Source organism: Rhinolophus ferrumequinum, chromosome 21, assembly GCF_004115265.2.
Source record: "Rhinolophus ferrumequinum isolate MPI-CBG mRhiFer1 chromosome 21, mRhiFer1_v1.p, whole genome shotgun sequence".
NCBI lineage: Eukaryota > Metazoa > Chordata > Mammalia > Chiroptera > Rhinolophidae > Rhinolophus > Rhinolophus ferrumequinum.
The window spans coordinates 53,454,608-53,481,689 of record NC_046304.1 but is presented as its reverse complement, the minus strand read 5'-3'; the positions used below and the strand labels follow the sequence as shown (position 1 = coordinate 53,481,689).

Here is a 27,082-nt window from a genome sequence, read left to right as displayed (position 1 = left end):
GGATCTTTTTAAGCCATATAGGAAACCCAGAAGCCATACGGAAAAATACTGATAACACTATCAAACAGAAACCTCAAGAACATTCTGAGTGGGAAAAGACGCCACATAAAGCGGAAAGGCCAACAAAAGGGATATTTGGAACAAGTATTAAAGACAGGGCTTAGTGCCCCAATATCCAAGGAGCTCCTGAAAATTGCTAAGAAATAAGGAACTAGCCCGATCAGAAAGCGACGAAATGCAAATGGCAGCACAACACACGTGCGCACACGCACACACGCACACACACACACACACACACACACAGGGAAAGTCCTGTGCCCAATGCCCCCCAGTCAGCCAGCGGCACAAATCCACATGACGCCAAGAAACCTCTTTTCGCACAGTGGATTACCAATTGTTATAAAGACTGACAAACAAATGAGAGACTTAGGCAAAATCGTAGAAACGGTCAATGTACAAAAGTCAATTGTATTTCTGTATAGTAACAACGAGCACTTGTTGAAAAAAAAACTGAAAAAAATTTTAAAAATATCCTTTACAATAGCACCAGAAAACGTGAAACACTTAGGTATAAATCTAATAAAACGTGCACAAGACCAGATGCCCAAAACTGAAAACACTGACAAGGGAACTCAAACGAGACCTACATAAAAGGAAGAGCCACCTGCTCCTGCCCTGGGAGCAGGGTTGTCACGATGTCTGTTCTCTCTGAGCTGACCTAAGGGGTCCATGCCATCCCAGTCACGGTCCCAGCAGGAATTCTGGGAGAAATCGACAAGCTGATTCTCAAATTTGTATGGAAAGGCCAAAAATATAGACTAGACAAAACAGTTTGGAAAAGGCAGGACAAAGTTGGGGGAATCACGTAAGTATGGAGCTACAGAAATCGAGACTGTGGAATCTGTAAAAGGACAGGCTCGCCGATCAGTGGAAAACAGCAGAGAACCCAGAAAATATACACCTATTTCGCAGAGGGTGCTCCGACGACGGTGCGAAGTCACCCACACAGCCGTCCGCGCCTGTTTGGAGAAGAGACAAACTTTTCCACAAGCGGTCTGAGACAACGGGCACGTAAGGGCAAAAAAATCAACCTCGATCCACAGCGCGCTCCATATACAAAAATCAACTTCAAATAGATCCTAGACCCTAATGGAAAACCTAAACGTAGGAAGCTTCTAGAAGAAAACAGCAGAGAACATCTCTGTGACCGGCTTAAGCAGAGATTTCTTAGCTGCATGAGCAGAACGATCCATTAAAGAACAGACTGAGTAACTGGACTTCACCAGCATGATGACTCTCAGATGCGCTCTGTTAAGTGAGAAAAGCCAGGCGCAAATGCTTCTTGCTGTATGATCGATTTATGTGACATTCTGGAAAAGTCCAAACTGCAGGAATGGAAACGGATCTGTGGTTGTCTGGGACAGGGCAGCAGGCAGGTCAAGTACAAAAAGGCACGAGGGAATCTGAGGACGATGGAAACAGGCTGCATGCTTGTTGTATGTCTTTGTCGAAACTCAGCGCTGTGAGCCACAAAGAGTGAGCGTCTGTCTGCTGAACGCAATGTCTCCATGAAAAATACTGGCAGACTGAATACGCCCACAGCGGCCGAGGCTGTAGCAAGGCGGCCATTCTCAAGTACTTTTTAGAAAAACAATCTGTCGGGCTCCCGTATGGTCAAAACTCTTTGACCCAATAACCCTACTTTCGGGAATCTGGCCTACAGAAAACAAATTAAAACCAGTAAGTACAGTAGTAGGTGTCGCTTTCTGAGGTCTCAGTTACCCACAGTCAACCACGGTCTGAAAATATTACACGGAAAACTCCAGAAATAAATAATCCACAAGTTTTAAATCGTGCATCGTCTTGCTCTGTCCTGCCGGGTTTGTGACTCATATGCCTGTGTCCCGAGTCCATGCTGCAGACACTCCCCACCCAGCGATGGGGTCCACTCTAGAGGGGTCTCAGTGCTTGTGCTCCCCCTTAGTTCACTTAACGGCCCAAAGTGCAGGAGCAGTGATGCTGGCAACTCAAATAGGCCACAGAGACACCGTAAAGTGATCCCTTTACGTGAAAAGGTATGTATGTATAGGAAAAAACATAGTATGTACAGGGCTCGTTACTATCTGCGGTTTCGGGCATCCACTGGGGTTCTCAGAACGTCTCCCCGCAGATAAGGGAGGGCTGCTGTAAGGATGTTACTTTAACATTGTTTATAGTGACAAGACAACAACAACCTGGAAACAGCCTGAGTTTTCATCAACCTGGGAATGTTTCAATACATTATACGTCTGTAGTAGTGTCTGTAACTGTTAAAGAATGGGTTAGTAGCCACATTGTTTTTTTCAAAATAAGTTGCTGAGTTACAGGTACAGGGCCTACTTTTGTTAAGAAAAAAACAGAACAACAAGTAGGAGGGAGGTGGCAGCCTCTGTCTATGCGTGTGACCTCTGTGCTGGAGACTCACCTGCTGCAGCGACATCTGTGGCTTCTGTGGTTTGAAAAGTCAATCAAGCGAGGGGATTTTTTTAAAGCCTCAAACGCATATGCATTTGATCAGAATTCCTCTGAACTCAGCAGCCCAGAGGGGTTATTATCAAAAGCAGCATTGTGAAAGTGATGTCACATTTATTTTTATTGCCTGCTTTTATTTGTATCCTTAAAGCCTTGAACCTTTGGCTTGGTGACAGCTCGTGATTAAACTACCAGCCGTTTTAAGGTCATGAAATGCAGCTAAAGACGACAGTGGGGAGAAGTCATGTGAAGAGTCACCCAGGGAAGAGGTGGATGTGTTCTTTGAACCCTTTCATTGAGGGGGACTCTCTTTGGTCTGACAGTGGGACACATTCACTAGCAGGTCGTGACATTTGGGGGCCACAACCAGCATTTTACAATATGATGCGGCTGTGCATCCCGTGCTGCTGTGTGATAATCTCAGAGCAGGAAGAAGGAAAGAGGACACACCCTGAGCTAAGGCTGGCAAGGGGGGCAGTGTGCTTCGCTTGAGCTTCAGCGTGGAGTGCCGGCTGCTGTGCGGGGCAGCAACCTCCCGGCCCCCTCCCCCTGGCCCCTAGGCCCTCCCCCGCCCACCTTCATCCTGCGGATCTCGGCCTTCATGGCTCGGATCTCCGTCTGGCCAGTGTCGGAATCCACTGAGGCGCGCATCTCTTTGGCCAATTGGATTTTTTTCTCCCAAAGCATGATCTGGTATCTTTAAAAGTAGGAGAGGCTGTGTTAGAGCAGGAGATTTCTTCCTGAAGCTTCCCCGAGCTCATGCCCTAAGGACGGGGCCGTAGAGGTTTTCATGGAGGTGGAGGCTGAATTTACGTCTAGCGGTTCCATCCCTTCCTCCTCTGTCTCCCGTGTGTCCCAGAGGGCATGGTCCTCCAAAACAGTGCTCAGGGACAACAGGCAGCCGCCCCAACTGGAAATGTACGTCCACGCATGGTGACGGGAAAGGGAGCCACAGAGATGCGTAAGATAGCTCCAAAGGGGAACGCCTACAACCCCATTTTTGTTTTAAAAAAACAAACAAACAAGACATATATGTACACAGTGGTTTTCTGGCAAAGGAAGAGAGTTGGGACTATCTGTGATTTTCCCTTTCTACTTTGCTCATGTTGTTATACTTTAAGATGCTTGCAGTTGCGTATGGCTTGCCTTTATAATCAGGCATTATAAAAATAGTATAATTTTTTAGAAGTCTATTCCAAAGAAAGCTGCTCTATTTCCAGCGATAACTAGTCTGGCAAGGGGGCTGCCCCGAGGACGGGAGACAGGACCCTTTGGTGCCATTCAGCTGTGTCTGGGTCCGCTGGCCCTGGAGGAGTGAAATGGCCGGTGGGAGCGCCCAGGGACTGTGCAGCGGCAGGCTCAGGACAGCCACGGTCAGCGCGGCTGACATGCACACTCACTCCGCCTCCACCAGGCTGTTGAGGACGGACGCCTTCTCCTCAGTCAGCTGGTCCAGCTTCTCCTGCATCTCGATGGTCTCCCTCTCACAGGCCTGTGCAGGGCGAGGGGCGCAGACGGCTGTGTGGGAGACGCTGGGGGACACGGGAGCCCACGCCTGTGCCCTCCCTCTGACCGCCCATGCCCGTGGGGCCGGAGGGCACGGACCTTGAGCGTGCACACGAACTCGTTCTCGGTCACCAGGTTGCCCTGCTGCAGGTCCTCGGAGCTGCTGCGGTTCCGGCTCAGCAGCTCGTTGAGCTTCTTCAGGTCGGTGTCCAGGGCCTTCATGTGACGCTCGATGTCCTTCTGCTCCTTCCTCTCCTGATCAATCTTCTCTGTGGCAGAGAGCGGGGACAAGGGAGCAGCACCGGATGGTCAGGTCCCAGAGTGGGGAGCGGGCTCCGGCTCGCCCCACAGCTCCCCTCCCGCCCCGCTGTCCTCTGGGTATCCCCACCCAAATCACGTCTCTCCCGCACCAGAGCAGACGGAAGGGGTCCCTCTCGGCACTTGGTTTCCAAAGCCTGGCCCTTAGAGGAACTGAAAGGACTGGGGCATGGATGACCAGCAGGTGGGAGAAGCCAGCTGATGGAGGGCGAGCTCCCCTCCCCCAGGACACGCAGGTTCCCTGCACGGCTGGCACATGGTTTGCTCAGACACCGAGTCTCCAGAAAAGCAGGCCCTGTCCTCTCCATGCTGCCCTTGCCAAACTCAGGGCAGGGGTGGAAAACAACGACCATAGTCTCTAACAGGTGGGTCTGGGCACCCCAGGGGCAGGAAAAACAGATGGCAGGACCGCCAGAAAGAAAGGGGTGTGATGTGTCCAGGCAGAATGGGCCCGGACCTGCAGGCAGCATTTCCTGAGGGGCCACATGGCCAGGCTGACCTGTGTGGACCTTGGGTCAGAGACCAGGTGGGACCACAGGGACACCTCAGCAGGTGACCGTGGATGGCGTGGACACCCTGGCAGGTTGGGGACCCGTAGGGTTAAGATACAATCTGAGGTGACACATAGGTTGGGGGGACCCCAGAGGGACAGTTTTCTAAGTACAGCTCAAGAGAGTCTCTTCCCGAAGCCCTGAGTTTGGGGCCCAAGGCGTCACCTATGTCCCTGAGCCCCAGGGAACTGGCCCGAGGACCCACAGCTCACTGCGTATCGGAGGTTTCAGCGGAGCCTCCCTGCCTTGGGCCGTGGGAACCTTTCCATGCCCCCCTCTCTGGCAGCGCCCTGAAGTCCATGAGCTTCACAAACTCAGTATATTTTGTCAACACTTCCGCCAGGACTGTAACCTGGGTGGCCGGTCAGGGCAATGGCTGATATTCACAAACTGTGCCATGAGCGTTGCCGGGGTCCGTGTTCAAGGCTTGGTGAAAGCCCGCGGTGCCTACCGGGCAGACCCCGCCCCGGTAGGCGGGTCCCTCTCCACCAGGCACTTACTCTCTATCCGCAGCTTCTTCTGCTCCATGATGTGCACCTCCTTCTTGAACTTGTGGGTGGAGGCCAGCTGCTCCTCACGCTCCCGCGTGGCCTGGACCATCTCCTGCTGCAGGCGGAGCCAGCTCACCTGGGCCAGCATCATGCTGCTACTGTGTTCGTCTATCAGCTTGCTCAGCCTCTTGATTTCAAGCTCCAAGGGCCCGAGCTCTTCCCCCTGAGAGAGAAATTTGCCAAGAAGCAAATTTGGGCCTGGTTGTCATCAAAAGACTGTTTTCTGGGTGGGCTGCGAGGGCGTGGGTCCCTGAGGTCCTGTGTATCTGCACCGGGATTGCACAGCATTTACTCAGGGGCCCAGGGTCCTGTCCTGGGGGGCCCTCCCGAGGGCCCAGACCTCACGCCCCAACCCGCATGGGACGTCCGGGTCTCAGGGCGTCTGCAGTGCCCCTGCCCCCACTGCTGGAGTGACCCCACCGTGCCACAGCCTGTGGGACAGGGCCAGGGTCTACAGGACCTCCCTCCCCCAAAGGGGCTTTGCAAGTTGTCTTTTAACAGCAGACTGTCACGAGTCAGGGACTGTACTCCCTTGGAATCCACTCGGGTGTAGCTTAGAGAGGCCCTTGGGTGCTCGGCGCTGACATCCTACTCTGGGGCCTGCAGCCCATGGGGTCCTCAGGGGAGGGGGGCACCGGGATGACTGATAGGACTTCACGCCTCACACTCACCAGACCACTTCACTTAGGGCTGCGGGCAGCAGCGGTCAGCGGGTCCAATCCCGCCCGCTGTCTGACTTTGTATGGCCCGTGAGCCAGCCAAAAAAACATCAAAAGAAGAAGACTATTTCGTGCCAGGTGCAAGTAATATGGAATTCAGATTTCAGTGGCCATAAGTAAGGAGTTATTGGGCATCTGTCTATCCAGTGGCTCCTTTGTCCCCACAATGCAGGAGCAAGTGGTCGTGCCAGGGACCATCTGGTCCAAAATGCCTGAAATATTGACTCTCCAGCCTTCAACTTTCCAGCCCCTGATGTAGAGCATCTGCTTTTCCACCTGCGTGGGAAGGAGGGACTCAGTCCCACGTGGGTTCATCTCTAAATGTAAGAAGTTCCCCAAACGGCCAGGTGCAAATATCAGGCAGAGGTGGCGTCCCCTGGCCCCGGGGTCTTACCCCCAGCTCAGAAACCATCTGCTCCAGCTGCTTATTGAAAAAGTTGATGAGGCCTTGCTTTCTCTCAATCAGGACCATGCGCCTGGAGATTTCGTTTTCGCTGTTGGTGATGAGGTCGTTGATCTTCTGCATGTCCTTGTCCAGCTCGGCCAGCATCTTCTGATGCATGTCCAGCCTGCAGGTGGTCTTTGTGATGTCCAGGGTGGCCTGAGCGATGTCACCGTTGATTTTGGAGAGATGCGTCACCTGGATTAGCAAAAGGAAGCGTGTCTGAACGTTTTATTTTTTCTGGGAGGCTCCATTTGAGCCGGCTGGCCTACCATGTCCTGGATCTTTGGGAGATTCATCTGGGAGAGACAGAAGTTGGTTTTCTTTCCGCCTCAAGGACCTGTCAAAGAACCCACTTGTTGGAATCCTAATGGTAATTTCTGGCAAAAAAAGAAAGATAACATTACGGTTTCTTCTGATTAAAGAGACAGTAATATACATTGTGGGAAAATGTGAAAATACAGATGAGGAAAGAGGAGAACATTTTAACGGCCCGTAACTGTCATACAGCTAGCTATCCAGAATCTGTGCTTTCTTCTAGTTTTTATAGATAACCCCAACTCCCCCCAAAAAACGAAAACAGGATCACACTCTACACGTGGGTTTGTAAGCCACTTTTTCATTTGCTAAGTCTCATCTAATATTCCTGTGTCGTAGCATTTTTGTCTGTGTAATGCCCTACCGTGTTTGTAACATAGGCAGTGAGTCACCGCTCTCCTTAGGCATTCCTCCATCCGGTCGACAGCTATTAACTGATCACTGCGATCAGAGCAGCGACTGGTGAAGAAAACCAAGATGCCTGCCCTCTCTGAGTTTTTTGCAACCTGTTATCAATAGTCCCGGTCTAAATAATGCCATGACAAACACTTAATGACTTCTACCTTGTGTTTGTCAGACAAATGTGCTTACATTTTACTGAAACGCTGGACATAGTCCTGCAAGGAAAAGATCCTACTGTGGGGTGTCGTCCACCACCCAGCCGGAGGTGTGTGGCCCCGGGGCTCTCACCAGCCCTGGGTTCTGGGGGTGGGGGCTTCCGCTGAGGGCACACAGGGCCGGCCCCCTGTCCTGAGGGTCTGGCCAGCCCACCCCGCCTCCTCTGTTGGCTCTCAGATGACAGATACACTCGGGTTCCTTCCTGCAACACAGGGTTTATCATGAGGGTATTTGTCAGAAAGAACGATGGCAGCAGTCACAGCCTCTCAGGAACGTTGGGGACAGGCCTTCCTTGGGGCCATGGCTCTGCCCTGACCTTACCAGCTAGCCTCTCACCCATTGCTGCCCACATGGGCTCTCTCACCAGTGATTCCCACCAACTCCCAGCCCCCCAGGGTCATCCTGGCTCCTCCCCCACGACCCTGGCTGGCTCTGACTGTCTGAGTGGCCGCCGTGGGTCTTTCTAGGACACCCAACGTTCCTAGGTTTTAAAGCCAGACCCTGCTCACCGGAGCAGAGCATGCCCGGGCCCTCCGGCCCTCTGAGCTCTGGCTGCACCACCCGTCCCTTTCTTCACCAAGATCTCCTGAGATCTCCAGGCCACTGTGGGACCTTCACAGGGGCCCTGCCTTCCTCTCTACGTCAGTGCTCGCCACCCAGTGGGGGCTTCAGTTCCCAAGTCCCCTCTCGGTCACCAGCCAGAACACCCGCTCCCATCCCGCCCCGCTCTGCTCCTGGGCTGTCCATTCTCCTTGCTGAAACCACTTTGGCCTCCTACCAGGACTCAGTGCCGTTCCTGAATTAACTGTCTCCACCCCACGGTTGACACATGCCCACCTTCCCTCTGGCCCTCAGCTCCAGATGGTTCTGTCTGTCCACAATCTCTGCTCCTCGTCCCAGATACACCCCACCTGCCTGCCACCAGCCCACGGGGTTCTGAGCAGATAGGGAAAAGCATCCCCCATCCAGAGCTCCACTCGTGCAGTTGGAATACACCAGGGCTCTTTACTGCCCTCTGTTGGACATTGGTGGTAGTACACGTACGACCTCCGTGGGTAGGGCAGAGGTCTTGGCCGCCTGGGGACTCATTCTTCGCAGGTGTGGAAGTAGGGCCCAGCAGGTTACTTCACACCCACCACACTCCTTGGCTTCTCCAGTACACCCCAGGACCCCTCCTTTTGCTCCCAGATGGTGGTCTTACTCCCACTTCCCAGAGAACACACCAGCGGGGCTCCCCCAGTGTCAGTCAGGGCGTCCCAAGGAGATCCACTTCTGTGCAGCCTTGGTTCCAGCCCCATGTCCCCCACTTCCTTGGCACAACCAGGCCAAGAGCCAGCTGCTCTCCTCCCCAGAGTGGGAGGGGTGAGGCGGCCACAAGCAGCCACTACATAGACAGTGGCCCTGCCCTTCTGGGCGGACAGGTGAGCCCCACCAGCTGGGCCTCCTTCTGACCAGTACCCACCATGACAACAATGGCGATGGTTGACATTTAGGGAGCACTGCCTCTGGCCCTCCCGAGACATTTTGCTCAAATTTTAACAAATGCTTAGATCTAATCCTCTGACACCTATAAGGTGTCTCGTACCAGAGGAGAGAGTGAAGGCAGAGGCCCAGGGTCACACAGGCGCAGGGCCCTTAACCTCCAGGGCATCTCCACCTAAGGCTCCCCCCCCACACTCCTCAGAAGGGCCTGGGTTGGAGTCACAGGTGGAACCCCCTGGTGGGGCTGAAAAGCGAGGGAATACATTCATGTATGTGGCTGCTATGTGAATCCAGAAGGTTGGATGGGACCTGCCTCTCCTCCCGAGACCTAGAGGGGCCTGGGGGGAGGCCCTCCGCTGGGATGATCCCTGCCTGGTGCAGGCTGTGGTGGCTTCTGTGGGGTCCTCGAAGGGGACTGCTGAGGCAGGGGACTCCAGCGGGGTCACAGTACCGGGGGAAGAGGCAAAGGAGAAACAATTCACATAATGAATTGCTTTTCCAAGGACACAGGGACTCCGGACCACAGCACAGAGTGAAGAAAGACCCCTGGGAGAGCAAAAGCGAGCTCCTAGAGGGGGGGTGGTTCCCAGGCCAGGAAGGGCACATGCCACCCCAGGACCTCCAGCACAAGCCTTGGCGAGGCAGAGGCTCGAGCAGCTCTACACTCCGTTTAAAAGGCTCCTGGCATTGGAGCCAGGGTTTCTCTCCAGAAACCCCTCCTCAGACGGGTGAACAAGGACTTACGGGCGAGCACCTGCAGTGCTGAGTTGTTCCCAATGTTTTAGACCTAGAAACAACCTGAGGTGTCTAACCAGAGAATTGTTAGCAAAATACATACTTTCGTATGAGGAAATGCAGTGCAGAAAGAAAAATGTAGGTTTTTAAAGAATATTTAAGGAGAATGTTATGTGGAATAGAATATGGTCAATAAAGTAAAATAACCACCACACACTTAGTGAGAAATTCGACACCTGTACTTATCGTTTGTGTACTTGCTGTGTCATATTTCAGTAAGATTAATGAAAAATGGATCAGAATGGACTTAAAAACTGATATATAATGAGTCCTAGGTTATCTAAAGTGGGTGTTTGTGTGTGTGCTTATGTATGTGTGTGTTTGCACAAATATGTGCATGTGTGTTTTTGCATGTATGAGAGTGCATGTGTGTTTCCTCATGTGGGCATGGGGTATGTATATACTGTGTTTCTATGTGTCTTTGCATGTCTGCATTTATTTGGCTGTATGTGTGAGTATGAGCATGTGTGCTTAGCAATATTTCCGGAAGGAAACACACCAACATTTTAGAAGAGATTATCTCTGGGTGGTGGGAGTACGGCTGCCTTGTTTCCTTCGTTATGCCTTTCTGCATTTCCAGGGTTTCTAGAATAAAATGCATTGCTTTTACTACTGGAAACAATGTAAAGGGACGTGTAAGGCCCTCTGCTCACACTGACTCCGCTGCGTGTGGTCTGTTGGGTCCACGAGCCGCCTCCCCGTTCCCACTGTCCCCGAGAGCGCCCTCCCTCTCAGCCGCAGTGGGGGGAGGTGGCGTACCATGTTGGTCTTTTCCTTCTGGCGCTTCAGGATGAGCTGCTGAAAGTACTTGGTCATCTTGTTGGAGGTCATGTGCTCCTGCAGCTTCTCTATGATGGAGACGTCCAGGTTCCTCTTCACGTCCAGCTCTTCCCGGATGGTCTGGTGGACGGTCTGTAATCCGCCCATGGTCATCGTGTATTCCTGGAAAGGAAGAGTCCCGGGGTGGGTGCCGTTATCGGGGCCGTGGAGGCACGCTCTGCCGGGTGGGGGGACACGGCCGTACCACGTTGGTCTTGTCCAGCGCGTCCTCTGTGTCCTGCAGGGTGAGGCTGTACGTGTTGAACTCGCTCTGCAGGGCCTCCTCCTTGCTCAGGCACTGCGTGCTCAGTTTCTGCATCAGGCTGGCTTCTGTCTCCGCCCGGTTCAGGATACTCGCCAGCTTCTCGTTCTTTTCTTCCTCCTTCATGATGGATTTTTTATAGGCTTCGATTTCCCCATCGATGGACTTGATCTGATGCTGGCATTCACTGCCGAAATTGAGAGAGGAAAGCCAAGACATCAGGACCCCAGGGCATATGGCGGAACGCCCTTGGCGGAAGCTCACCAAATGGAAAGAAATAAGCTAGGAAACCGACTCTTTTAATAGTCTTGACTACTATTTCCTAATAGAGTAACAGAACTACTGTGTTTCCCTTAAAAATAAGACCTAACCGGAACGTAAGCCCTAGCATGATTTTTAATAAGACATTCCCTGAAAATAAGCCCTAATGCGTCTTTTGGAGCAAAACTTAATAGAAGACCCCGTCTTATTTTTGGGGAAACCTGGTATTACCCATTTCAAGTCCAAGCCTAAGACTCTTTTAAGATTATGATTATGGGAGGAGGAAGGGGACCCAAACTGGAAACATGCGACATGTCCTGTCACTTGGTGAAGAGATACATGAATGGGTTTTGATGTATCCATATGCTGGATACCACACAGCAATAAGAAGAAACAAATAAATGTTTCTTTTCTGGGGATGAATCTCAAAAACATGATGCTGAGTGAAAGAAGCCAGACAAGAAAAGCTGTATGATTCCAATTCTATGGCATTCTGGAAATGGCAAACTATAGGGGCAGAAAACCCATCGGTTTTGCTGGGAGTGTGGGATGGGGCGAGGTACTGGCTTGGGGAGAAGGGGATATCTGATATCTCGAGTGTGTGGGGGTTACCTGCCCGTGTCCATTCGTCATAGCCCATAGAACTGGGCTCTAAAAACAGATCACTAACGTACATAACCAATTTGTATATAAATTACCCTCCTTAAACCCGACTTAAAAAAGCTACTCGCTTTCTTTTTTAGGAAGTAACAACCTTATGAATGTCTAAAATTTAACAATAAAAATAAGACATCCAATTTAAAAAGATACAGTTACAAGCTGTGGGACAGAAGTCTGAACTCTCCGTAAGACAAGTGCCCCAAATGCTAATAAATTGTCATTGTCACAAAAGGAGGACAGTGGTATTTTAAAATCCTTTTCTCAGTAATTTAATGTAATGGGTTCATTTATCCTTGACAAAAATTATTTTAAAAAAACACCCAAAAACAAAAAAACAAACCACATTTTAAAAACTTCCTTGATTAGTAGATACCGATAGAAAATAAAGGAAACAAAAAGAAATGGAATCAGGATTATGTCTCACTGGAGGATGCAGAGGGGAACGTGCTGCGGGATCTCACATCTCCTAGACTAACAGCCCTGGGCCGTCTGCCCCTTGAGTTTCCCGTCAGAAGTAAGACGCAGGCAGGTAACAGGGCGCAGGGGGACCCCTGGGGCCCTATCCCTGAGGGAGTGTAAATTCCAAGTAAGGTACACGCCCCTCCCCAAGTTAAGCACAGCACAATCTTTCTGTTTTCTGGCTTGTTTCAAGAAGTTTCGCGTGGAAATGACCCGTTTCCTTCGAATGTATGACTTTCCGTGATGACTGCAGCCTCCATCAGGATTATTCATCCGTGGCTGGGACCCACTTTTGATGCAACTTTGTCACTGACATTGTGAAGATTCCATGGGCAGCCGGGTCCAGATTAAAGGAAGTGCTCGCCAGCCCCAGGGAGCCCAGTGGATTGACGGTCATTCGCATCTCCGAGTGGGACACCATGTCGTTAGAGCAGTCCCCAAGGGCCTGTCTGGGGACACGTGCTAATGGGGTGCTCTCTGTAGGACTAGCCAGAGGGACAAGGCGAGGAGGGAGGCTGAGGAGGGGACGCCCGGGTCAAGTCCTGGAGGCATGGAAGCATAGGACAATGGGGAGGGCCAGGGAAGTGCCACCTGAACCCTGGGGTCTCTTTGGGGGAGGAGGCCTCAGCCAGCCGCCCTGGAACGGCAACACTCAGGGCAGGGAGAAGCCCAGGGCCCAGCCTGCAGCCCGCCCTGGTTCCCCTACCTGCATATTTAAAGGGCCAGCAGATTTGCCTGGATAATTCCACAGCTCTGCCTGTGCTCTTGGACTGCTGACTCCGGGAAGTGAAGAAAATGAGTATTTCTAATCCAGCATTATTCATGTAAAGATGTCTTGTTTCAAAAACAATCATATATGCATGTGCCGGTGTGTGTGTGAGTGTGTCTATGTGTGTGTGTGTGTGTGTGTATGTGTGTGTGGTCACAGGACCAAGCAGAAAAAGCATCTCCTGGTTGTAGGACTGACTACTGGAAACTAAGCTCAGGAACTGATAATATCACCTCATTCCCTCGTTAGCAAGGGCCCTGCTCTCTGCCAGGCTCTGTGGCACCAAGTTAAAGCTAAGCAAGTGAGGGACATGACATGGGTGATCACATCTGGGTGCCCATTACCCTAAATGATTGGGGAATTAGGCAGCACCATGCCTGGAGGTGCACTGTCTCCAACACCCAGCCCAAGCCACACGACCCCCCCTTGCTAGAAGTGACAGAGGGGGACATGAAAAGGGGGCACTTCCTTTTTCCTCTTGGGGAGATTAAACAGGATTTCAGTTGGAACGCAGCTCTCGGCAGAACAATCCTGAAGGTATGGAGTTTCGCACACAGGTGGAGAGCCTGAATCAAAGGGGAGCCTTATCTCCCAAAGATAAACACCTCTTCTTTCCCACTCTCTGTTTCTCCTTAATCCGCCCAGGAAATCTGAGCATGAAAGCTGGCTGCCCCCGGGTACCACAGTACCACGGAAAATTTGAAAGGACTTAAGACACACTGAGATCTTGCCAAACAATAAGGGAGCTTTCAGGGCGGAAGCGGGGCTACAGGGCTGCAGGTGCCCCCTTTGTCCCAGGAGGCCTGTTCACCTGGGAGGAGGTGGGAGCATAGCAGTCCATGCCCCCCTCCCCCCATATTCCCATGCACCTTGCAGTGCGTGCTGCTCGGTGAGCTCATGCCACCTGGCGCCCTAAGCCCCTGGCCCCCACCACTGTGGCACCTCAGCGGGGCAGTGAGAGCCCCCCCGGCGAGGCCATACCTGAGTGCCTCCTGGATGGTCCTGTAAGCCTCGTCACGACGCTTCATGCCCACCAGGCTGACGGCCCACTGCTGCAGAATATGAGTCTTCTCCACGTTAATGGTGTCTATTTCCATGTAGGCCTGCAGTGGGGAGGCGCGGTTACGTGATCAGGACCCCAGGGCATATGGCGGAACGCCCTTGGCGGAAGCTCACCAAATGGAAAGAAATAAGCTAGGAAACCGACTCTTTTAATAGTCTTGACTACTATTTCCTAATAGAGTAACAGAACTACTGTGTCTCCCTTAAAAATAAGACCTAACCGGAACGTAAGCCCTAGCATGATTTTTAATAAGACATTTCCTGAAAATAAGCCCTAATGCGTCTTTTGGAGCAAAACTTAATAGAAGACCCCGTCTTATTTTTGGGGAAACCTGGTATTACCCATTTCAAGTCCAAGCCTAAGACTCTTTTAAGATAGCGTCCCATACCCACAGAACTTCTGTCTGCCCTCCTTATCTTTTCCTCTAAAGTGTTTGCTTTCTGTGTTATGCTTAGTGAGGCCTCTCCCACCCAGGATTTTATAAATATTTTCTTCTGGTATATTTTCCCCATTTAAATCCTTGACCCCTTCTAGCATTTGTTTTATGTCTGGTATGAGGAAAAGATTTAATTTTCCCCCCAATGATTAACCAAATGTCCGCACACCAGTGGGCGCATAAATCACTTGTTCTCCATAATGTATAACCTACTGCATTTTTACATAAACGTTTGCTTGCTTCTGGGCTCTCTCCGGGCTTCCATGGCCAACCACATCTCCCTGATCACCAGTAAACATTATATTAAATATTGGTAGGGCGATATATCTGGCAGGGCGATACTGGGGTGACCCACCATCCTGGTTCATCCAACATTCTCTGGTTTTAGCACAGAAAGTCCCACATCTCAGGAAACTCCTCCATTTGGGGCAAATTGGGACCATTGGTCACCCTTCACGAACCTCCCCTTCCAACACAAGTTGTGACTGGGTCCTCTGAATTTCTTTTTCAGCTAAACTTAAGAATCGCTTGGCTAACTAAAAAGTGGTTGCTTATTTTGTCTGAGGTTCTGATGGGAACATGTTCTAATCGAGTATATTTCCAGGCTGGACCCAGGTGTGTGTACATTCGTTACAGTCCTTTTTCTTTTCCTTCAATAGAAGTGGGTTGTTTCCTTCCTGTCATCCCTGTACATAGGGAATGCTGAGGGTAATTCACAGATTAAAATATAAAGTCTCAGCAAGTGTGGTCTCTAGCGTTGACCACGAACTTGGTGCTGCCCTGCGACTCCCCCGACACCCCGCACCGAGCAGGGCTGCGGGCAGCGCGGGAGCCCCACTGAGTGTCGTTAGAGGGACTTCCGCCCCGAAGAGGCCCACTGAGGCTAGGGAACTTACCGACGGTCTGCCCAGGAAGCCGAACAGAATGTCCGAACTCCTGGGGGGCCTTTCTGTCTATCCCTGGCTGTGGGAGGAATAAATACACCCGCCATCAGCCAGCCGTACCGACCTCGTCCCACATGGGTCAGCCAGGTGCTCCGAGGTGCTTGCAAAGACGCCCAGCTGTGCAGGGAGCTGGCCGGCGATTGGGGGCTCACTGGTTCATTCCACAGGCACGTGGGTGCTGTCGGACTCCGCTCAGCGGGCGCGTGTGAAGCTGAGCCCGCGGGTGTCGCTCTTACCTCGCTCACGGCTTTCCTGAGAATCCGGGTGTCCTCCGCCTGGGCGCAGGACTGAGCCTCAAACAGAGCGATTTGCTCTTCCAGCTGGTTGGCTCGGGTAGTGAGCTGGTCCACGTGCAGGTCCTGGGGAACGAGACCACATGTCGGCACCTCAAAGACCAGCTCCGACCACCGTCGGGACCGGACGGGGCTGGCCAGGGCCTCTCCCCGCTGCGGGGTTTACGCAGGAGGCCAAGCCAGGCGCCTTCGCCAGAATCCGGCGCGCGGGGAAGAGTCACGCGTGTGTGGAAGTGGCCGAGTACCTGCTTCTTCTTCTCCACCTCCGCCCGCGACCGCTCCGCTTCTGACTTCTTCACGACCTGCTTCATCACACGGATGTCGCCTCGCACGTCGTCCTCTATGTTCTGCATGTAGAAGAGATGCAGAGCCAGCTTCTCCATCTCCGTTTGCAGAGCGGCCACTGGGGAGGAAGTGGGGAGCTTTCCAGCATCGCACACCCGAGGAGGCAGCACCATTGCTGCCCTCACCATCGCAGGCGACACCGGGAAGCTGCTTTGAACCGACGGAGATCCAGGCTTTGCCCTCAAAGACCTGACAATCTAATTTGAGGGACAAAAACGTTTGTACCCTGCGCCCACCCAGCAGGGTAAGCCGCTCCGCTCAGCGCGGGAGGTCCTGGCGGCGCCCAGGGACTCAAGGGCCTCAGCTTACCAGGCCTGGGTTCATTTTGTTGATTTCTTACCACGTAGAGGTTGGCCGTCTGAGGTGGGGTCCTAAATCCCCTAGGGGGAAGCTAGCCTCAGGGTGGGCTGAGCCCCACTGAAGCCCCTCCGCACAGAAGCGGCCACATGGGGGGCACAGGCCCGAAGGACAAAGGCCGGCCACGGGTGGGCCAGCACTGTTAACACCAGTAGCCCTCTTCCTTCTCCGAAATGCCTTCCCATATCAACGGCCGTTTTTCTCCTGGGATACTGGTCTTTTACTAATTGGCTCCTAAGAGGTTTTTTTTAAAAATTTTGTTTTGACCTAAGAGCTCTTTATGTAATAAAGGCAAGGTGGGCAGACTTTTTAAATGGCTCCCATAACCTTTGCCCCCTGGTGTTCCCCCGGTGATTAGGTTCCATGTATGTCAGCGGGGAACTCATCCGGTGGGCCCGACCTAAGCAGGTGAGCCCTTTGAAAGCACAGCATTGTTTCTCCGGCTGGTGGCAAAAGAGGAAGTGAGAAAGATTCACCAGGCAAACGAGATGCGATGAGATGAGGGGCAAATTCTCCACTGCGGACTTGAAGATGGAGCGCCATGTGGCAGGAGATGTGGAGGGCCCCCAGGAGCTGAAAGCGGCTCCTGCTGACAGCCAGCAAGGAAGTGGGTCCTCAATCCTACAGCCACAAGAAAAGGAATTCTGCCAAAGACACAAGTCTGCAAGCAGATTTCCCCGAGGTCTCCCCGAGAGAACCCACTCAACCAACACGTGAGTTTGACTCTCTGGTGCCTCAAGCAGAGAACCCAGTGGACCACAGAAGTGTGGGCAATATATGTATGAGGGTTGTTCTGAGCTCCTACGTTTGAGGCAGTTTGTTATGCAGCAATTGAAAACTGCAACAGAAGATGTAGATGTTGTCACAGGTGTTTCAAATGTTTGTTTTTTTTCGCAATTTGTGTTTGTCTTTTAACTGTGCATGCTTCCTGACAGATAAGGTTTGTTTGTATATAATCAAACCTGTCAAACTCCTCCTGTCTGACCTCCGTATTTTTCTCATCATGCTTACAAAGACCTTCCTCACCTCGAGATTATAGAAAGTATGCTCTTACATATTTTTCTAATGCTTCTATGATTTCTTAAGTCTTTACCTGGAACTTATTTTTTGTATGGTGTGAAATCAGGGTCTAAGTATTTATTTTCAGCGGTCCAAATGATCAAAAAATATTTAGTGATTTAAAAACGCAACCGGTTTCTGTTTATGTCATTTACAACAGGTAAATTCCTGGGTAACTTTCCCAGGACTCGACTCTGGAACCATCGATGTGTCTGTTCGTTTTTCTTTTGGTAGCATTCTGATTTTATTGCTATAGACTGCTACCGTGTTTCCCAAAAATAAGACCAGGTCGTATATTAAGTTTTGCTCCAAAAGACGAATTAGGGCTTATGTTCAGGGGACGTCATCCTGAAAAATCTGCTAGGGCTTATTTTCCAGTTAGGTCTTATTTTCGGGGAAACACGGTACTGTGTTTTGACGCCTGATATGACAATTTTCCTTCAGGAGCCTTCCTTTCCCCAAACTTTCTTGGCTATTCTGGTGCATTTAGTCTCCCAAGTGAACTTTAAAGTCAATGTGTCAAGAATGGAGAGCTTTTTATGTGTGGTTATGGGATAACCTCCAGTACACATTGACAAGTGAAAAAAATGCGAGGAACAGAGCAGCAGGTATAATAAGCAGCCACTTGTGTAAAAAACTAGAGGGAGAGTATACGCGTACCCTTGTAACTTTGCTTTTATGTGCAAAAATATCTTTAAAAAAATACACAAGAATCAATAATACGGGTGCCTCTGGGGGAGGAGAGGTCAGGAGGCTTTTCACTCCAGAGTGCTTCAATTTTGAATTATTACTTCTTGAAAATAAGTAACTATGTTAAATAAATTTAAGTTCACCCAAAACATCCCATTGTGGATTTAACTGGAGCTGCACTGAACTTATTCATTCAGAGAGAAATGACATTTTTATATGATTCTATTGTCCAGTAACGTGGTTGATCCATTTGCTGTTTTATGTTCTTTAGTAAAATTGTATTGTTTTTCTTCAGATAGGCTCACGCGCTTCCTGTTAGGTTTATTCCTGAGTCTTTTGTGCTTGTTATAGCTATTCTGGATGAGGTTTTTACAAAATTGTCATTCCTAACTGGATATCACCAGTATGGAAGAAAACTATGTTTGTTTTTTTCTCCACCTGTGTGGTCCCCCATGGGTCATTACATCTGAAGATGTGTCTTTTTTGAACTCATGCAAACCCGGTATTCGGCTACTTTACTGATTTCTTGCTGTTTCCATTCACTCTTTTTCATCAGTAATCTTGAAACTTCTAGGTGAACAACTGTGTTATTGGTAGAGAATGAGAATTTCATCATTACATTTCTCGCATTGCAAAAATTCCCTGTTTTTCTTGCATTGCTGGAGCCTCCAAAAGGACGCCAGCAGTGGTGCTGGCAGGTACCCTCACGTCTCCTGGTTTTAACTGTAATTTCTCCAATGCTTTCCACTGAGTTAAGCCTCCTTGTTAGTTCCTGGTAAATACTTATACAGAACTTTCCTTCTGTCCCAGTTCAGGATGGGCAATGAGATCTAGCAAACACCATGTGGCATCCATCCAGAAAATATTTTTTCTCTCTGCTTCAACTGATGGATATAATGCATTGAATTAGTAGGTTTCCTAATTTCAAATTATCCCAGAAGGAAGAAGCCCTTCGTGACTAAGGGGTATTTTCCTTGTACTATGTTGCCGAACTTAATCTTTTGTTGCTGAACAAATATTTAATATTTGCTAATATTTTATTTAGGATTTTTGTACCTCATAAGTTGGACCGCTTTATAGTTTTCTGTTTTTGTACGTTGCCAGCTTTTGCAGTAAAGATTACATTAAGCTAGGTGAAATAAGCCTGGGAAACATTTCCCAAATTTTCCATCCCTGGGGGGTGGAATAACATAGGAAGTGTCTGGTTTTCTCCTGCCTATAAGCCCATGGCATTTTCCCCCCTTTACCTTTGGCATTTAAAAATGTCACCAGCTATGTCTAGACATGTTTGTTTTTTTCTCCCACCTGTGTGGCCCCGCCATGATCTTTACATCTGAAGACGTCTTTGTTGAACTCATGCAAATGTTTTCCTCTGATGTCATTGGCTAATACCTCTAATCCCCTGGAATTTCTGTCTTATGGATATTGATCTTCCGAGATCTGCCAACCATGTCTTTTAGCTCTTTCTCAAAAGGTTCATCACTTGGGGTGTTTGCTCTGAATTCTGGGGAGAATTCCTCAAACTGTCCTTTTAATTTACAAGTTCAGTTTTTAGCAATTGTGATTTGAATATGCAGTGCCTTTTTCTCCGAAGATTATTTTTAAATCCCAAGTATCCTTTTCTGCAACACTGCTCTCATTTGACTGGTGAGCTGTCCTCTAAGATCCCATGCAGAATACCAGCTGGTACCCTGCTGTTCTGTTTTCCAAGCCTGGTCTGTTTGTGGAGGGGTCTGCTGCGTCTGACCAGCCCTGTCTTCTCTCGTGTCTGGGGACTGCCCCTGATGACCCACAGGTTGATGTGAAGATTCAATGACTGGGGGGCTTCACCTCCCTCGCAGGTGAGGCGGGCACCTGTGGACATTCTCTAGTGGCAAAGCCCCATGTTGCATGCACCAAAGGGACAGTGTAGTGGTAGCCCCCAATCAATGGGCGGGGCGGGGCCCCTCACCCGAATGCGTTAGAGCTCGGAAGTGAGAAAGGGTGCTGCTGGGTAGAATTCTTGCTTGATCTGACAGCTTCTGTTCCTCCCCTCTGCCAACCTCCATGAAGAACTTTCCAGAAGCCCGTCCACACTCTGAGCCTCGGGTGAGGGGCACGGTGGCCACGCACTGCTCGTGTGTGGAGGGGTGGGAGTTGGGGCGGGGGGGGGGTCCTGTGCCCTCTTTCAGGCTGCTCTAAATTCTAGTTCATCTGGAGGACGCAGCACGTTACAATGAGCATGGATGTTGTGTTCTCTTTTTGGTACTTTCTGGTGATTTGGTGGCAACCAGGAAGGGGTGCTTGATAAGTGAGCATTTGCCCAGGTTCTTTCAATCTGGAAACCTCGCCTGCAGTTCTCAGGGTCTGAACTCTTTTTTTCCGGCCACAGCTGGGACATACGTGGCATTCAGTTTTCCTCTGTATTCTTTTAGGTTATTTCCCCCATTCTAAGAGTAATACAGAGTTGATAAAGAAAGTTGGAAACATAAAAAAAGCACCAAGACTAAAATAATCCACAGAGGCTTAAGGAAGCCACTGTCCACTGTGACCTATGTCCCCTACGCCCCACATCAGTAGTAACAGTGCATGTACGAGTCACAGCCCTACTGTCTCATCTGGTCCAAAGGCCGTGGGTTCCTCCTAAATCAGCCACCGAATCCCAGCTATGGGTTCCCGGCTTGTTCAAGCCCGTGCACCTTGGACTGGTGTCCCCTAAACGTTCCCACCTGTTTACACCCTGCTCATTCCCGCTCTGCGGGCCCCTTGGGACACGTCCACCCCGGAACCTCTGCTACCCACCAGCCCCTTCCGTTTTTGACTCCGTGTACCCCGCCTGTGGGCCTTTCGGCGTTGGCGGCTTGCCTCAGGAGGTACCTTTTTGGACATGCACGCCTTCCCTCACTGAAAAGGCTGGGAACCGCTGCGGGCCGCTCACACCTTGCTTTTCCCATTGCACTGCGCTCATGCCATCGCACGCAGGGACCCGGCGGGACACTGAGACGCTTACATGTTTTGCGCTCCTTGTCGGCGGCCTCGCAGGTCCTGGTGTAGAGCCAGCGCGCGCCCTGCAGCTCCTGCTCCTTCTGCCGCCGTGCGCACGCGGTGATCGAGTGGCAGTCCTGGTTTTTCTCGAGCTGCATCTGCAGGTGGACCAGCTGCTGTTGGACCCCATAGAGATCCACCCCCAGCTCCTGCCGCTGGACTCGGATTTGCTTGGCGGACACCTCCTGCAGCAGACAGAGAAGCTGGGTCAGGGGTATGAGGGAACACGCCGGCCGGAAGGCTGGAAGGGACGGTACGCACCAGCTCCCGAAGCTCCAGTTTCAGCTTCTCTATCTGTCTGTTGAGATAGTTCTTCAGGGCAGCCTGGAACCTTAGCATCAGGGGCTGAAACAATGCAACGCACACCGGTTAGTCTGTTGTCCCATCCCGGACTTAGCCTAAGTCACCACAGCCCTGGGGGTTGGGGGTGGGGACAGACGGAAATGACTTCCATGCTGGGTGCTCCCCTCTTCCGCCCAGGATTCTTACTCTGGAAGCCACAAACTACAGGCACTAGAGATCTGGTCCTAGGCATTGAAGACCTGACAGCACACTTTGGCAAAATGACAGGGCAAGCTGGGGCGCTGGTTCCGGTTTTACTCCAGGAGCCAGAGTGGGTGTCACCACCGACCAATCACCCAGCCCCTTTCCCAGTGCCACCCCCATCTTCCTGAAGGACGGGGAGCACAGGGTTTTCCAAGTGGGTTCAGTCCGTTAAGGCCTGCCTTGCCCGCTTTGCCAGAGGGCTGGGACAAAGGAACTCACGAGCTGGTTGGTTGACTGAGGCAGCGGTTCTCAGTGGGGGTAGTTTTGCCCCCACCCAACACCCAGCGATGTCTGGAGACATCTGGCTGTCACACTGTGGGAGAGGGAGAGGTGCCGCTGCCACCTACCGGTGGAGCCCAAGGCTGTTGCTCACCATCCTACAGCGCCTACGACGCCCCCACCACAGAGAATGGCCTGGCTGACAAACGCTGGCTTTGGGCATATGAGCCTCAAAAGAGACTTTGCTTTACAGAGCGGCAGGCCAGACCCACGCAGAATAACTGTCAGTGACCAGGTGGGGTGTGAACACTGGCATTTGGGGGTAGGGAACGGGCCGTGGAGGCGGAGGGCAGAGAAGGGCCTAAATGGCAGGTGAAAGAACGTCTCTAAGTCATTCTTCATCTGTGTGGGGCAAAAGCAGGGCTGGGGAATATTTCCTTACGTGGCCTGGGTCTAAGACCACCAGCTGGGACCCGTCTTCTTCCTCCTCGTCACTCCCCTCAGACTCCGCTCTCTCTGTGACCCCTTCCTCGGTGGTGCTGAGCTGTTGGATGGTGTCCAGGAAGGAGGGCAGGGAGCCTTCCCTGGGATGGGCGGCGGACTCCCCTGGGGGGGCAGCAAACATCACTGAGGAGCTAACAGAGTCGTCAGGCAAAGCCGACTTCCAACCTCCTACCACATGATGGGAAAGAGGAAAAGAGCTCCCGAATGTGTTGGGGGTTCAGAAGCGCTAGTTCCACTGTCTTCTGTCTGTGAATCTCCTAGTCATCGATTCCACATGTTCCGTGAAAAGGTCACATTTTAAAGGCAGACAAAAAGGAAATACATTCTGTAGATACTTTTTTTTATACATAAATAGCGACTAGAAAGGTGGCTTCTCACTGATAGGCTACATTGATTTTTTTGTTTGTTTAAATGGGAAATAGCTGGTAAGATTGGAAGGACATGAAATTCTCAGTGAGGGTCTCGTTTCAGCTTTTCTGCCCGTCTAAGCTGGAGAGGTCCCGCTCTGTGTTGAACGCGTTTATTCGTGTGCTGCCTTCATGCCGCTAAAAATGCTGATGGCATCAGGCACTTGTGTCACGTGCAATGAGAAGTACCCTGATCTGCTTTCCCATGCACACGACACCGGGACACAGAGGCAGAGGGACAAGATGAGGCCATGGTGGGAAAGCCTTTGAAACTCAGCAAATAGGCACACCTTCAGGGGTGCTGTCACTGAGCTCCTCTCCGAGGCCAGGACCCCGTGAGAAACGGCGGTCAGGGCTGTGGGCTGGGGTGTCATCGGATCTCAGTCAGGGCCTGGGTCTGCCACTTACTCGGATACGTTACGTGATGACTCTTAGGGTCTTTGTACAATGGAGAACTGTTTCTACCTCGTGGGTTGGTGTAGGGATTAAGTGAGATAAGACAGAGTCAATGCTCCATAAATGTTATCCATAACTGTTAATAATATGTTCACCCTTCAGCTCTTAGCCAAGCAGGAAGTGAGGTGACAGGTGGGGCATCCTTGGCAGGAAGGGGCTGTGAAGTGGCTTATCCCGTGACTGGGCGCCATGGTACCTGGTTCCTGTGCGAAGGGCTCCTCCATGCTCGGGAACAGCTCAACAAAGGACGTCCTGCTGTCCCCTGGACTCAGTCGGAGGCGATGGTGTGTTCTCAGAGGAGAAGCCTCCTGCTGGAGCGCTTCAGGGGATGTTTTCTAGAAAGGGACCAAGCCTGAATCAGTGAGGACGTAATCAGACCAGAGAAGTTATTCGATGTGATTCATTACGGCGCTCAAAATGCAACATGATTGTTAAAGGAATAGAAAATCATTTGGATATCATTTGGCTTTCGCAAATGGTCAAAATGGAGATTGTCTACCCCCCACGTGGACAAGGAATCCAGGAGTGGCCTCTGCCTTTCTGGATCTATAGCGAAGTGTAAACGCTGAGGAACGGGGTACAGGTGTGTGTTGGGTGTGGCTTTCTTTCCTGCAAATGCTGATCTCTGAGAGGATGGTTATGGCTTTGAGAATCCTCTTTACAAAAGCAGACAGGAAAGGCTCAGCTCGGGGCAGTGGTCTCCCAAGAGGGCTGTTTCTTCTCTTCTTTCAAACCATTCCACTTCAGGGACATTTGGATCAGAACATCTTTGCCCTCAATAAAAACACTTGGATCTATTTCAGTTTTAAAAAGACTCTTGCACTTATCATTGATGACAATAATTATTGCTGGTGATGAACTGGTGAATATTAGTGACAACAAATGGCCCTGTACAACAACCCTGGGAGGAAGACATTAGTCACTTCTCTTCCCTGTAGGGGAAGTGGCCTCACAGAAGTCAAAGACCTTGCATGAAGTTCGAACAGCTAGTGAAGGGCAGGTTCAAAGTCAGGCTATCTCAACCCCCAGCTAATGCTCTTTCTAAATGCACTTCCTCAGATGACATTGACTCTAGAAATGCTATCCGAGGCACCCAGAGCTTAATAACATCAATGGGGACCCACAGTCAAATGCCCACCTCTGGGGTGTCCAGAAAGCAGGTGAGACATCCATACAGACTGCTGGACACAGCGACTCCCACTTGGTAATTCCAACTTCTTCTGAAGACTGGGCACCAGCCAGGGGGAAGGAACTAGGGCGCTGTCTTAGGGTTTGTCTCTGCCCTTCTGGTTGACCAAATTTGGAAGCTGTTTCCCAGTGAATTTTCTAGAAACTAGACCCAAGGATGGAAATTGTAAACCCAATTTCTGTTGGTCACAGCTGCACAGGTGACCAACCCTTCCAATCTCCTGGCTATCTTAGAAGGTGAAGACACTGTTCATGTTGTTGTTACATTTTTAAAAGTGGTCTCAGTCATGTATGTGTCACTTGTAATCATCAAGGTTAGTGAGGGCTCGTCAAATATCGAATATTTTTGATATTTGTTTCCCAAAGTGATGAACTCTTTTTGGTTTCACGGGGAAGGGAGATGTCATCCCTTTGTGGTTTGAAACGTGGCTTCCTTGCAGGAGCGGCCGTCTGCCATGACAGCGTGTAACCCTGGCACGGAAGTCCCTCCGCCCACTTCCTTATCTGTACAATGGGGATACCAGTCCCCACTTCACAGGGTTATTGTCAGGGTTCGCTGAGACAATACGCGCATCAAGGGCACGCATCAAGGGCGTAGCAGCGACCCTCCCCGCGTCAATGACAGAGAAATGCAGTACGTTCTCTTCCCACCCCACACTGCCCCTCCTTCCCTTCCAGAACAATTCACACCTCAAGCCAACAGGTGAGGCTAGCCTCAGGTGGGGGAGAGGTCAGAACAGGGTGAGAGGGCGAGTTCCAGAGGCTGTCCTGTTGGGGGGGTCATCACAGCAGTTCCTCTGTCTCCCTGGCCACATTTCCAGTGCTCTGTAGCCACGTGAAGAACAGCAATCTTATTGGACAGCGCAGATAAAGAGCGTTTCCATCCTCACGGACGGCGCTGCTCTAGAGACCGGAAACCTGGAGGCCATACATAGAGTGTTCCCAGCCATGGGCTTGCAGAAACTCTTGGCATTCTAGGACCTCAGTTTGCTAAGGAATTTCTAACAGGAACTGCAACTGGTATTTACAGTGTATTCTGAGTTCCTCGCATAGGGTGACGGACCACATGGGTAGTGAAACACTTGCATTAGCAGACCTCGGGCTACCCCCCGCTTTGCTTACCGTGCGTCTGGAAGCATCCTGGCCCGTTTGCTTGGATGAGCCTACTAGCTGCCGGGATGGTTCTGTGGGGATGACCTCTACCTCTCTGGATTCTGATGGACGGAGGGACTCTGTGTCCTCAAGGCTGGCTCTTTCATACGGGTGTGGGAGGCCATCTTCCCCTCCAGGCACCTCGCTAGGACTGATGTCTGAGTAAGTCAGATCTGTAGAACTGACTTTCTCTTCAGAGGACATGATTTCCACATCAGATTCTAATTCCTCTTCAAAGTCCAATTCCTCTTCCATTTCCACTTCCTCCTCATTTCCAGCTTCCTCATCGTTTCCGGCTTCCCCATCGTTTCCGGCTTCCTCCTCGTTTCCAACTTCCTCAACGTTTCCAACTTCCTTATCGTTTCCAACTTCCTTATCATTTCCAACTTCCACATCATTTCCTGCTTCCTCATTTCCAACTTCCTCACCATTTCCAACTTCCTCGTGATCTCCAACTTCCCCATTGTTTCCAGATTCCTTGTCGTTTCCAATTTCTTCATCGTTTCCAACTTCCCCACCAGTTGTGACTGCCCCCTCAGAATGCTCTGGAGCATCCACAGCTTCTTCATTTTGCTGGTCACTGCTCTTCTCTGTTGTTGACACCTGTTGCCGAATGGCAGAAAAAAATCAGGAAACACTCTATAAAAGATTACGAGGTTTTATTCTCCATAGCGTAACAACACTGATGGGAAAACTGCATCCACACCCTTTTGAGCATTGCTAAGAGATTATGTTTCATGCTTTAAGTTATCTGCACGCTCTCTGTTTTTTGTACTTATTTTGTATCCTTCATTTCAGGAAATGAATCCTGAACAACGTGGGGCAATCTAAGAGAAGGATGTGAATGGCATTCCCGATTGGCCACCAACACTTTGGGGTGGAAGAACACTGAGGTCCTTGGCAACTGAACTGAGACTGCTCTCGTGCAAGATACACTTTTCTTAAGAAAGTCGTAACTCGCTTTAATTCCTAGTAAACACAAGGCCAGAACAATTCATCCCACAAGGAACTTTACCTGGTCGCTTTCCTTACTCTGGTCCTCCTCTCCTTCAGAAGTCCAGTCTCCTTCCAGGTGAGACCTGGTTGCAGAGAAACAGTGTGATAGTTTCACCCAATAGCATCTTTTCCCCGGGCATTTATTACCTCCCGGATGTCTATGAGTATACATCTGTTTATTTACTTGTTAATACTGCCTCTCCTCTAGGCTATCGGCTGTGACTTTGTCATGTTTGTCGCTAACCCCAGAACTAAACACACCTGTCACATATAGGGAATGCCACAAAAGAGTTGCTCCAGGAATGAATGAGTGAAAAATACAATTATCGAAACATTAAAGGAACAGCACAAATAGATGATGC

General features: G+C 50.7%; 1 protein-coding gene across 2 annotated transcripts in view; it reads right to left on the bottom strand.

The window, feature by feature from the left end:
* CCDC40 (coiled-coil domain containing 40) overlaps positions 1–27,082 on the bottom strand; it is a 42,454-nt gene that overhangs the window by 5,102 nt on the left and 10,270 nt on the right. For both annotated transcript variants that reach the window (XM_033091899.1, XM_033091900.1), the window contains 16 exons: positions 26,740–26,803; positions 25,695–26,327; positions 23,581–23,719; positions 22,460–22,623; positions 21,514–21,597; positions 21,218–21,437; positions 16,023–16,180; positions 15,721–15,843; positions 14,023–14,144; positions 10,836–11,079; positions 10,571–10,753; positions 6,551–6,796; positions 5,387–5,600; positions 4,117–4,286; positions 3,912–4,003; positions 3,088–3,208 (listed from right to left, as the gene is read on the bottom strand). In XM_033091899.1, the coding sequence (XP_032947790.1) occupies positions 3,088–3,208; positions 3,912–4,003; positions 4,117–4,286; positions 5,387–5,600; positions 6,551–6,796; positions 10,571–10,753; positions 10,836–11,079; positions 14,023–14,144; positions 15,721–15,843; positions 16,023–16,180; positions 21,218–21,437; positions 21,514–21,597; positions 22,460–22,623; positions 23,581–23,719; positions 25,695–26,327; positions 26,740–26,803 (2,977 nt within the window). The remainder of the gene's footprint in view (positions 1–3,087; positions 3,209–3,911; positions 4,004–4,116; positions 4,287–5,386; positions 5,601–6,550; positions 6,797–10,570; positions 10,754–10,835; positions 11,080–14,022; positions 14,145–15,720; positions 15,844–16,022; positions 16,181–21,217; positions 21,438–21,513; positions 21,598–22,459; positions 22,624–23,580; positions 23,720–25,694; positions 26,328–26,739; positions 26,804–27,082) is intronic.